This window comes from Temnothorax longispinosus, chromosome 6, assembly GCF_030848805.1.
Source record: "Temnothorax longispinosus isolate EJ_2023e chromosome 6, Tlon_JGU_v1, whole genome shotgun sequence".
Classification (NCBI taxonomy): Eukaryota; Metazoa; Arthropoda; class Insecta; order Hymenoptera; family Formicidae; genus Temnothorax; species Temnothorax longispinosus.
This window is the reverse complement of record NC_092363.1, coordinates 17,192,563-17,206,170: the sequence shown is the minus strand read 5'-3', so window position 1 is coordinate 17,206,170 and position 13,608 is coordinate 17,192,563. Positions and strand designations below refer to the sequence as shown.

At 43.6% G+C, this 13,608-nt stretch overlaps 1 protein-coding gene across 2 annotated transcripts in view; it reads left to right on the top strand.

Moving 5' to 3' along the window:
- Positions 1–13,608, top strand: part of Cwo (hairy/enhancer-of-split related with YRPW motif protein 2) — a 45,767-nt gene that overhangs the window by 3,146 nt on the left and 29,013 nt on the right. Inside the window, exon 1 of one of the 2 annotated variants that reach the window (XM_071780188.1) lies at positions 1,665–2,397. The exons of the other annotated variant lie outside the window; for it this stretch is intronic. Coding sequence (XP_071636289.1) covers positions 2,333–2,397 — 65 coding nt within the window. The 5' untranslated portion in view covers positions 1,665–2,332. Of the gene's footprint in view, positions 1–1,664; positions 2,398–13,608 lie in introns of those variants that run through there. 2 annotated transcript variants of the gene reach the window in all.

Here is a 13,608-nt window from a genome sequence, read left to right as displayed (position 1 = left end):
GAGATTACTTTTAGTTTAACAACATTTAAGTTTCATTAATCTCATAATTACATTAGAACAGAGATTACTTTTAGTTTAACAACATTTAAGTTTCATTAATCTTATAATCATGTGGAAACATAGATTGATTTTAGATTAACAATATTTAAGTTTCATTAATCTCATAATTACATAAGAACAGAGATTACTTTTAGTTTAACAACATTTAAGTTTCATTAATCTTATAATCATGTGGAAACATAGATTAATCTTATATAGATTGACAGCATTTAAGTTTCATAAATCTTATAATCATGTAGAAATATAGATTAATCTTAGATTAACAACATTTAAGTTTCATTAATCTTACAATTAATCACGTGAGAACATAGATAAATCTTGGATTAACAATATTCAAGTTTTCATTAATCTCAATCATATAAGAACACAGATTAATTTTAGATTAACAACATTTAAGTTTCATAAATCTTAGAATCGTATGGGAACATAGATTAATTTTAAATTAACAATACTTAAATTTCATATTGCTCTTATAATCGAATTTTATCGGACGAATTTTCGCTTGATGATACATCGCTGCTAATTCGATATTAGGGGCTTAACATCCACCTCGCGCGAGACGAAGCAGAGAGCGGCGAGCGCCCGACTCCGCGAGCGGTGCAGCCGCACCTGAGGCGGCTCCGGATTTGCTCCCACCAACCAGACGATTCATCGCGAGAGCGTCGCGCGGACAGGGCCGCGCGCGCGATTACACGTAACCCCGCCGAGGTGACGACACGCCGTGTATCCGCGCCGTGTGCGTATCGTCGTCAGCGCGTTGCGAATTTAATCAGTTTACCATTCGAGAAAGAGATCTGGCTCCGCCTTGGAGCAACGGAGATACATCGGAGACACACCGAGGACACATTACATTCAATCGATCGATCGACGTCGAGCATCGGCGAGCATCTCGTCCGGAAGTTCAGCGCGAAAGTTCAGCGCGAATCTATCGCGCTTATCGCGAGATCTTTTTTCGGTGCGGCGGAGGTGGGGGAGAGGTGGGGGCTCGGACGTTGGGACGAAGCCTTCGCACGTCCGCACGTCCGCGCGCGCGCGCGAGTATTCGGCGGCGGTCGGATTACGGTCCCGGCCGGAGTATCGCGGAATTTCGCGGTCGCGGACGCGAGTCAACGGCCTTATCAGCGTCACGTTGCCGAGCGCCACCGGCCACGTTCGAGCGCGCGGAATTTTTCTTTCGGACGGTCCACGCGACGGGGACGACCCGAGAACACGTCGTCTCGTCACCTTCCTTCTCGAGAGAGAGAGAGACGACTTGTCTTCCCCGCCGTGTATTCTCGAGCGACGCGAGAAGAAGAAGCGGCGGATCGGGAGAGCAAAAGTGACGGCAAAAGGAGGAAAGCGAGGAAAGGAAAGGAAAGGAAGAAAAGAAAAGCCGAGAAGAGCTGAATCGAATTTATCGCGATAACAAGGAAAGTGGAGGTTGGAAGGCTGATCTCTTCAATCGGCGCGATCGCCCCGTGGGACAAAAACGAGGCGCGAATCGTGCGAATTGCGAATCGTGAACCGGTGCACGCGCGCGCCTCGCGCGACGAGAGAGCGAGAGCGAGAGCGAGAGCGGGCGGGCGGGTGGGGGGGGCATCAGGAGAAAGAGGGCGCCAGCACGGATATATCGCGCGCGCGGCCGCGACGCGAGCGGCCGGACTGAGGACTCGGAGCCAGCAGCGGAGCGGAGTGTCGTGTCGTGGGCGAATGTTCCCGTGTATGCCGTGCGTCGCCGGCCGCCTCTCTCGAGTCTCGACGTCGCGCGCGAGTTGTGTCAGTGAGCCCGCGGACGTGAAACTAACCTAATCCCTGCACACGTCGTATCTCTCGTCCGTGTCGCGCCGTGCCGTGCCGTGCCGTCGTGCCGTGTGTGCGTGCGTGCGTGCGTGTGCGTACTTCCGGTTCTCTCTCTCTCTACGCATCATCGTCATTATCATCATCATCGGCGCCTTCGGTCGGTCGTGCCGGACGATCCCCGCGCCGATTCGGCCGAGCTCTCGAGTTCTCGGAGCGGAGCTTCCGCAACCGCAACCGGAGGAAGAGAAGAGCCGGAGAACCCTGCCGCGTCTTTCTCTTTCTCTCGTGACTCGTGATACGCGTCACGTGACCGCGCGCGCGTGAGGCGGATTATTCTCGCGGGGCGAGAGCGATAACACGCCCGGCGGGGCGGCGAGCGGCGAACGGCGTGGGCGAGGGACGGAGCGGAGGAGCGAAGAGGGCGGAAGCGGATCGTCGCGGGAAGCGCGAGCGAACGCGGTTTCACCACCGCGCCCGTGTTCTATGCGGCAAGATGATGGAGACGCAGAATTATTGGGAGGACACCTCCGCTCACTCGATGCAGGTGAAATACGAGAGGTGAGTTGTTGCTTTGCCCCACCCCCCCCCCTTCCCCACGTGCGCGCGACGTGTACAGGTATTTATAAAGGACCGTGGCCACCCCCTTCTCTCCCCTCGCCTCCGAATCGGGCACACGCCGACTTGGCGATCCCTTTTTCGTTTACGAAGGACTCCGTTTAGAGACACGCAAGGAGGAGGAAACCGGGTAAAGTTTTCCCGCCAAATTTGATGCGTTGCGTTACGTCATATCAGGCTAGCCAGATCGAACGTGAAAAATTTAACTAATGTTTAACCCTATTAAATATGAAAGAGTGAAATTTAAACTCCAGTATCTTGAGTACCTTGAATTAAATAACATTTTTTTTATTTTTGACTACCATGTGTGTCGAAATTTATTATTTTGACTTTATTAGTTTAGTTTAGTTGAATTAACGACATATTGAATAGGAACAGTGGCAACCTATTAAGAATGGTTAAATTTACAAGTCAAAGTTATAATTTGATAGCGCAGCTACGCAGAAAAAGAAGTGTTAAATCGAGATTCATATTCTTGTACATAAGCAAGAATCTATCTTGAAATGAGATATAAATAACGTTAAACGAAGGAAGCTTGCTTGAACGAAGGTATCTATTTATATAGTTTAATTAAGAAAAAAGAGTTGAAATAAAAAGTTGAAATTCTTATAAGAAGATTACATAGATTCTCGCTTATATACAAGAATATGAGTCTTGATTTAAGATTTAACACTTCTTTTTTTTCTGTGTACGAATTTAACAGTGTAGCTGAATATTGCAGCCACTAATAATTGTAATTATTACGTGCGATCGATTCAATATTATTTGTCGCGAAATAAAAAAAGAATAATTCATGTACATCCACGTGAGAAGGTGCGACTGCACACGTTTTCTCGAATTTCAGTCAGATGGATTTAAAATTGTTTATCCGGAGCGACGAACCGTTTCCATACGTGTGACGGTCTGTGTGTACTTTGGAGAATAAATAATAACGCAAATGTGCGCACGCCGATATATTGCGAATAAGCGCGAATAAATAACGCGGCGGCGGAATAAATATTAATAACATGCGCGCGCGGCAACGTGTTCCACTAAATCGTATTTTGCGTACGATTTAAAGGCCGACGGTCGCATTCGGCGCGCGCGTTGTTTACAACGATGAATGTTAATATAGATTTAAAAGATCGGGAAAAATATTCCCTCTCTCGCGCGATAAACGGCCGAGTCGCCGAACGCGTTTTGTCGCGATGCGGTTCATCTCGTGCACGGGAAATCAGCCGGACTGATATGCATACAAGTCATCCTATACACCTTTTTTTACACGGCGTCGCACGCGCGTGAAAGACGAGAAGAGACCCCGACGCGGGTGTCGTTGCTCGTTTCGCAATCCGCGTATTCACACATAGCATAATAGAGGAGGATCTCGCGAGCAAAGTCGCGCGAGAGACGAGAGAGTTCTCTCTTTTACAAAATACGGGAAAAAAATCCGACGCGTGGAAACGCAGTATACGGCGCATAATGACGAGGCGAAGAAAGGAAAAAAACAAGATGCGCGTGTCGGTCGGTTTTACGTCAGGCCGGTGGCGTGAGACGTAAGTGGGCAGATTTTTCTGGAATTCGCTTTTCTGTTTGTCCTAGATTCGTTATCGCCCCAGGGAGAATTAAATTATAATATTTAATCGCGCGCGGAGTCGCGCCGAGGTGGTTGTTCTTCTTGAATTCAATGCGGGGCGGGGTTCTCTCTCACTTGTTTTCCTTTTTCTCTCTCGCCACGCGTCTGCTTCTGATGCACTCTCGAGTGGATTATTATATAAAAAAAAATATTTGCATATTATCGTGCTTATTCACACGCGCTCGTTGCATAACACGTTCGCGGACATTGAAATACACGGCGCCTCTAGTTATTGTGCCTTTATTTTGCAAATGATTCGCACGCACGAACGCATGGCACGCACGCACGCACGCACGCACACACGGATATTTTCCTGAAAAATTTTATCGGGAGGGGCCATCGATTGGCCCGCGTTTCTTCTATTTTCGACCCGATATATTTCGCTTACGCGATTTGTGCGTGCGCAAAATCTAGATCACAATGTTGCGTTAGCATTACAACGGTCTCTCCGTTTGGCAATCCTCATGAATGATTTTTGCAATTTAAAACGCAAATGGAGAAGTGTATTGTCGTAGCTTCCGGCGGCGACGGCGTAATTTTAGGATAACGATAAGATAATCTCCCGGAAAATTTCTGTCACAGTCGTCGCGATGCATGGAGACGCCGATCACGTTTCGGTCATTCCGTCAGATAAGTAAGTGAAGGCGCAACGAGTTTCATTCATGTCTCGGAAAGCTTGGAAATTCGCGACGTGTCGCGCGTCGCGTCGGGAATGTTATCGCGGGACATCGCGTGGTTACGGAAAGCTACGATAGCGTGTTATCACGAAGTGTACACACACAGGTGGCCTCCGGCTTAATTCGCGCGTCCCCTCCCTTCTCCCACGCTCGCGCGAGCTCGCTCTCTTTCCTCTCTCCCCTCCGCCCTCTCCCTCGCCGAAGTGATCTCCTCCCGCTAATTAGACATCGTGTAGATGTGCTTTGTATTTCCCCTTGAAAACGCACCATCGAATGACGTTCGTGGCCGCGCCCGAGATAAGATAGAAACTAGGGGCTCGTTGCTCGTTCTCTATATATCGGGCGTTAATTAAACACACACGTGTTCGATCGGCGTACGAGAGGAAACCATTGATGTTGCGTGCCCCGCGGTATCGCGCGGGTTTCATTCGAGTTTAGGCAGTGGGGTGATAAGTCGCTCTTTTTTTAGGAGCGACGTTGAACAAGCATCGTCACCCGCGTGTTAATTGCCCGTTAGGTACATAATTACTTAATATTATCTAGATATTATTTTTAGTTCTGCACGTTTTGTGGATTTATTAGTATAATTTATGCGCGTTATCTCGGGGTCGCGCGAAGTCAGGACGTGATAAAGAACTAATTTGGGAAATAATTACCTTCTCACGAGTCAGTTTTGACAAGTTGATTTAATTTCTTTTTTTACGTGCAACTTGTGCATGTCGAGCGAGGTAAGTCGGCCGTTTCTTTCAACAATTCTAATACAATGCGCATCTTACGAGCTATCGCGTCGGTCGTTGACACTCTGCCGATCGATCTGCACGGATTTATTCGTGCGTCATCTTATACGTTCTCCCCTCAGCCAGAAATAATTAGTCGACTCGACTTCGTTTTGATGTATCGATGCGTTTTTCCGATGAAATTTTTATTTTTCTAATCTTTGACCTCATCATTTATATGTTATGTTAATTGAACAATTCTGAATATTTCTATTAGCTCCCTTTCCTTAATTCTATATCGAATATACAGTTTATACTATGCTTTTCAAGTTTGCGTCAATTTCATATAGAACTGGCCTTGCAATAAAAATGTTATAATAATAATAATTTATTAATTTCACCTTATACCAAGAAGTGGAAATAGAAATCTTATATATAGAGAGAGAAATATTTATAATTGCACAATTAACATAAATAACTACGACGAGGTCGAAGATGACAAAAATGTCAATTAGTATTCGACATCGACCATTCATCGACGCATCAAATCGACTTCGATTCGCGTAGACGGCTGTCTTTGCGTACGGTATTCGTGTGAACACACGGTTGTGCGCACGTCCGACCACCTGCACTGGTTAGTGCACACTTGGGGCAATACAAAGTAGCGCGCGAACCGGCACGAACGTTGCATACAGGTGTCAGAGCTCGAGCCGACAATGAGAAGAACGCGTATATTTGTTGCGAGGATAATTAATAGCTTCCGAGCTGTAAGCTGTGCAAATTAACAAACATACGGAATTAGGAACAGCCGAGGAATTAAGAACAGACATATAAATATATTTACGTTTCTCATCTGAATTTCAAATACGACCGACTGTATATACTTTAATGGGATTTCAAATCGAAATTCAACGATCAAAACGCGTGTTGAAGATCGTGAATCGACTAGGGTCACTTAACGTCGCGCAATCGTACTTCAATCTTGTATAGATTCCTATTTCTCGCTGTCAATTTTTTATTTTGACGCTGTCGAAGATTCGAGCTCTCAAGTCCGAAAATATATCTTAACGAAAATATATATCTCGTCGTGTCGCAATCTCGTCTCACCTTCGAGCTGGCGGTTCGAGGGGCTGGCGCCCGGGGGGCGGTTAGATAAGGCGTTGGATTTTCGGCTCAAGTTCATCTGATGATCATCGCGATATCGGCTAACAACACCTACGCGCCAACGGTCGTCGTACTTGCACGCGACGTACGAAGTGCGCGGTGGATGACGCAAACGGGACGGAGTGCCTGCGTCATGGAAACCAACCGCGACCTGAACGGGATCGTGGGACGATTAAAGATCGTGGCGGATGCTATAGGTATTTCGGCGGCATTATCTATGCCGTCGATATACCGTCAATAGGAAATATTATATATGTCGTTTTCCACGACGTCAGCGACCTTCGAAAGCACGCGCCACCGGCGACCGCGTTTCCTGTGGAACATTTCTCGATTTTTTTGAGGGAGAAAAACTCGCAAATATATGAATAATTCGCCGTGTCCCTGAATTAAATGTTACGCGATAAATTAGTGATTTATACTATCTTTATGGTCCATCTGCATTAGCTAAAAAGCTATCAATATATATATTTCAATCTATTTCTAGGAGATATGTGCGAGCTTCTTCATTTAAAAGTAATAAATATGTATCGAAAAAAGATAACGTGTTCTCTTGAGAGTTCGCGTTACTAGAAATAAAATTCATATATAAATAAATAAAACAGCAGGCCGGATTATTGAAAGGATAATGTCACGTGAAATACTTATCACGTCTCTATCAGATATAGTTTATTTCTAGTAAGTGTGATCTTTCATTTAGAAGTAATAAATGTGTATCAGAAAAAAATAACGTTCTCTTGAGTTTGCTTGAGTTTCTTAAAATAAAATTCAGCACGCCGCGGATTATTAAGAAAGGCTAATGTCACGTGAAATACTTGTCACGTCTCAATTTATCAGCTTCTTTCACGTTTCTTTCGCCGATCGAAGGTCGATCGTATAGCGATCCAAGAAACCGATAAACAAACCATTTGCCAGAAGAATTAATCCGCGCAAATTAATGACACTTGTGTGTGGGAGCTCGAGGGGATATAATGACACATGGTGAAACGTACGTCACGCGCAAACGTGCTCGCTGCTGCGAGCGTTTCAATTATGCATATTCAAGAAGCGTGCATAAATTAGAAGTGTGCGCTCGCGTGAAGAGCTCCACGTGCGACGCGACGCGGCGACGGTAAAATCTCTTAGTTACTTCCATCCGCGGGAGACATATATCCCCGGACTCATTTTCCATACGAGCGCGGCAAATTGCGATAATTACCGCAACTGTTGTCGCGGACGCCGGCGCGTTTGCGCGCCTTGCGGGCACTACTTTTTGCTTATAATGTAAATTCCGTTTCTTGCGACAGTATTGTGTTTCGCGGTTTGACGCAGTTGTATCTTGGCACGTGTGTAACGTGCGTTATCTTTTCTGGAATTACAACGCCGTCCTCAGTAGCTGTCGCGACTCCAAGGGTCAATCGGTATAATCGTGACGAATGGAACGCGGGGCGACGATCCTACCGTCTGGCAACGAGAATATTGACATTGAAATAGTAAAAACGAGAAGCGAGAAATAAAGAAAGGCGCAATAAAGTAACAAACGATAAATCAAAACGCAATAAAATCACTGATAAATAAATAATTCTTTGAGACGGTCGTTTATATATATATATATAATCGCTGGAAAATATCGCGATACAATAATTTATCGTGATTATTTTCTGGCCGATTTGTTCCTTTCTCTATCTTCACATACACGCCCCTAGAAAATATTTTTCTCGACCCACGATCACTTCGCGATCGTAGGATGGTAATGACGGCGAGACGAGGCGAGACGAGACGAGCTCGAGACCCCCCTCGTATCTGTCTGAGATACATAAATCACGGCTGTCCTAAGCGCTTTTAAATTGCGCGATACAAATTGAAAGCAATGCCCCCTCGAATCTCTGACCTCCTTCGGCAGCCACTTTTCTCCTCGTCCTTGATGGAGCATATATATGCGTGGCGATGCGTAGCGCGCATCCAAACGAACGTTACGAGCTGCACTTTCGGCCTCCGTATTTTTCCTTTATTCTGTATATTTGTCGCGTTATAACTTCTGCGGGGAAGGGGGCTGGGGGAGAGTCGAAATTTTCCGTTGTCGCATTCGGGACATGCAGTTTCGCAAAGAGCGCTCGCCAGGTCGTGAAAAATTGCAACGCGATATTCGTTTTAAACCTCCGTCTGTATACGTGGGTCTACGGCGTTCGAGCCAAAATGATATCCGCTGTAATTGTGAAACTTGCAAGCCTGCCCAGAAAATATTAAATAAACGATGATTATCAAAATGACTATAAAATCGTCAATTACAACGTAGACGTCTATATTTTGTAAATTTTTTTCAAATTTTTCTAAATACTTTAAAGTAAGGAAAAATAGCGTCAAACGTGACAGACCCACGTATGCACTCCAACGTGCAGAAAAAAAAACGTATACAGACGGAGGGTTAATATAAGATCAATCGGAACTATTATTTTCCTTTGTCTTTTGTTCCGTGGATCTTTTAGGAACGAATCGAAAAGCGATTAGAGAAATAAATCTATTAAATCTACCATATTAACGAGAAAAATAATTTTGTTATATATATTTTTCCATTTAACCCGCACAAGTCAAGAATATTATTTTAATTAGGGAAAATTCATTACAAGTGGACGCCCTGTATATTTCTTTATGCAGTTCTCACTTCTTGAAATATCGCTTACACCTGATTTTTTTGTCTACTCGGGAGGAATATCATGGAAATTACCTGTTACGCCGAGAGAAAAAGAAAAATAGCTGCGTCATCATCGTCGGCTCTTATCAGCCGTAACATAACGGGGTTTCAATTTCCTGCAAATATACAAACGCGAATCAACAACGCGGGGATTGTCGTACGAAGTACACAGTACACACAGGCCTTAGGCTCGTGCGCAATCATCATGCAATGTATACGTGCTATATATATATACCGCGGGGTCTGGTGCGTGCACAATTGTGGCCTAATGACACGAGGCCTTCCGAAATAGAAGTCCGGCGGTGACATCAATGGAATTCGATATGAGGACCAATAACTCGCGGTGGTGTGGCCGCGATATTTATACATATTCCGTCGGGGCTGCCTGTCATCGACTATTTATTATCGCCGCCCATGGCTGCACCTTTCTCTCTTTCCGTCTCTCTCTCTCTCTCTCTCTTTCTCTTGCCGCGATGCGTTCGCACATAAACTGATTTTCGGCGCGGCCGAGGTTAATCGATCGCGCGCTCTCTCTCTCTCTCTCTCTCCTTTCATGTTTATCAAATATGACGCGGGTAAATGCAGACCAAAAATTCGCGTGTGCGCGCACCTTTCGGGCACGGTAACGCGAAACTCCGCTCGTCGTCGCCGTGGCGCGATACGGGGAGGGCCTTCTCGATTGCCTGCTCGTACGCCTGGTGGAAAATTTCGACGATAAAACCGTGTTGCGCGATAAGACGAGACAAAGTACTGGCGCAACAAAACCCGTCTCATCGTTTGTATCGTATCGCGTTGATTGCTGCGCGTGGCATTTCTGACACAAACCGGAGTTAAACAAAGACGCTCGAATGGAATATAATGGCACGATGAACAAATAAGATTTATCCCTTCTTTATTTGAGGCTTAACTTAAATATTTTGAGTTTCAAGCTTTACATTTTTTTTCTGTTGATTTATGCGTTTTAATTCGGAGCACTTATAAATAAAAAGATTATTTTTTCTTTTTATTAAGAATAAAAGCAGTAGATATGTCTATGCTAGTAGATGTACAAGCTGTAATATTCTTGATGATAAATTTAATAATTATAATCTAAACATTTTTACAATAACCATCAATGTTCATCATTCTATGTGTGGTTTTATAAACTAAAGTGTCTGAGAAATTGACTGCATATTTTTTCTCGTGTTTTCGCCTTGAATCTTCTTTCTCTTTCGTAAAATTTCGTAAAATTTATCTGCAATTCCTCTAGTACTGATATTGGAGGTCGATAATCCTATCGTTATAACAGAGATTCAGTGTCGTTCGAGAAAAAAGTGACAGTCACCTTGGCGCTTCGCTGTCCTCGTTATACGTACATTTTGTATGTGTGCGTGTGTGTGTTTTGCGTCTGTACGTATGTGTGCTGCATGAGTGATGAACGCACGCGCCGAGTGGTCGTGGAAAATAGTACGGCGATCTTATTACTGGAGGCAGATGATTCATTGCGAAAAACTCCGAACCGTCTCCTTTCATTCTCGAGATTATTCTTTGCTCATCACGATCATTTATCCTGTCATCTAACGTCTCGCAATCAGCGTCGTTGATTCCAATCTCTTACGGAAAAAAAGTTCATTTCGCCGTATATTTCTGGGGAATCGAATCATTTATTCTCGAAATAAAACGTAAAATCATTCTCAGCAAAATAAATAGTAGAAAGTTCGTAACTGCCCGTCTATATATAGCCCATGGTAGATTCAGTATTTAATTAAGTCGCAACCTTGCGGGCGTCTTCGCCGCTTTGGCGTTTTCGATTTTTTTTTTTTTCAATGACGAAGTCAAGGTTCCTTTCGACGAAATCGTGAAACCGGGGACGATGCTGGTGGATTCAGCTGTGTGCCGCTCCGCGATCGTATATACTATTTCTAGAATTATAAAATACATGAGACCGTCTCTCGCGGGACTGCAGAAACCAATATGTACCGCATCCGCGCTAGAATATCAGGATTGGATATCAGCGAAAGGGTATAGTTCGGAAAAATATTTGGAGAGAGTCCCGGGAGATTTATAATTTTTTCGAGCATTTAATATTTGCGCTAAAAATATAACAGATTACATCTGTGGGTTTTACACACACACAGACATAAAATTATAGAATTATATATCGATCAATAATTGTTATATAATAATAATTCTAATTATATATAAAATATAATTATAAATCGATTACTATACATATATGTATACTTGCATAATTGACTTATTATCCGAATATATTATTAATTTATATATACATATATTTCTATATAATGCCACGTTCTCAACGTTTTTGATCCGCGAATCGAGCGACCGCCGCCGCGCGCCGGCGTGTGGGGAGCGTACGATTGCTTGCACGATGAAGTGGCGCGGCGCGGCGCGGCGAGCCAGAAGTCACGTTGCATGACACGCGCTCGGCCTGGATATGGGTTAGTATTTTTGCACGACGACCCGGTATACACGAGTATATACGGCGCACTCCGCACTCTCCGCGAGAGTGCGGCCGCACTCCGAACAGAATTTATGTTATCAAATGCGAGGCGAGAACGGCTGCGATTGATTCGTCTTTCCGATAGCTCCATAACCGTCCCATGCATGGATGCATATTACGTGTATCGTAGTACGTTCAATTCTGTCTTTTGTCTTAACAGAGACGAATATCCGTATTAAGAAAAAGGAAGAAAGACGCAAAACTCGTATATACCGAGCCCGAAAACTAATTTCTACACTGTGAAGTACATAAAAAATTATATTTTTTACAAAACTTTTTTACAGATCTTTTACACTTTGTTGTAAAGCTGGAGTATAACGATGCTATAGTATTTATTATTGTTACTTACTATGAAAATCGAAAATAAATTATATGTATATTTTTAGCAATTACATCAATAAAAATTGCGATGCACAGTGTTATGAAAATATTTTAAACTGAGCTGTGAATGTATAAAAACTTATAATATATGTCAAAGTGCTTATACAGTATAATCAATCAATTTCTTTACTACGTCAAAAAACTTACTATGATATTATGATTTTCAGTCGAACGTAAAACGTACGACTAGCTTATATAAAACTTATGTAAAAGCAGTTAAACTCGGATTATAAATCTGCTGTCTCATTTTAATATTATTTTAAACTGTACATCAATTATATAAAGATTCATCACGATCATCTTTTTACGAAATGTAAAATCTATAAATATATCTTTGAATAACAGATCGTAATCTCTGTCACACAACGCTATAGTATAATCCAGTATAACGGAAACTTCATTATATATTTTTCACTATAATATTTTCTCCATGTATTTTATGCTACAATTATACGCGGAAAGCTGGTACGTGCTTTATATCAAAGACACGCAGTGTCGCGCCGCGCATATCGGCGAGAAGCGAGAATTTTTTAGTACTTCGTAAAGGATGATTGTGCACGTACTATTGTGTCACCGGGTATCCTTGACCTTTCCCAACTCCACGCGCGTCTGCGTGGTCGGGTATAAGTGCATGGGATTTCGCGAGGACTTTCGGCATTGTGTGTAGGATTGCGTAACGCAAGAGACGCAAGAGAGTTACGCGAGAACGCGAGAACACGCGTCGCCACGTTAATCGATGCCATGCCGGCGCGAATAGTTGCCTTTTCTCGGCTCTCGAAATACCTGTCTGCCCGCTGCCTACCTGGCCTGCTCGGCTGACGGACGTAATGGTTCGGCGTTTTGCAACGAGAATACGCCCGAAAGATTGCCGCGCACGCAACGAACGTTTCTGTTAGAAAGTCGAAGAAAGGATGGATTTTAATGGATTTTAATTCTTTAATGGTTCCCCGAGCATCGATGTGATGATATCGCGACGAGAGATGAAAGTCCCTTCGCGATACTTGGTAGATACGAGCGGATAAAATTTCACTTTTCCATTCCTCGCTCGATCTCGTTTCAGAAAATTTTCTGATACCTTTATTTATAAGCCATCAGCGAACGAGATTTAATTAGATTTAATAACAATTTGTTCATTATCGCAATTGCTGATTGATATCGGAGTTTAATATTTTTATCCCGTTCTAATTTGAGCGGCACGTTGAATTATTATTGCTCGATTTAATAATCAATCTACACAACGATGTTCAAACTGAAAGATTATATTACGCGCTAATATGGCGTTCGGTTATGGATTAGCAACAGGTTGCAAACTATTGTGCCGTCCGCTAAGTGAATCAGATCGCTTTTAATTCGCGGAACATTCGAAATAGAATGCCGTGGAGAAACTAGACAAGCTGGAAAAAAAATATATATTTTTCTTTCGCGGAAACAAT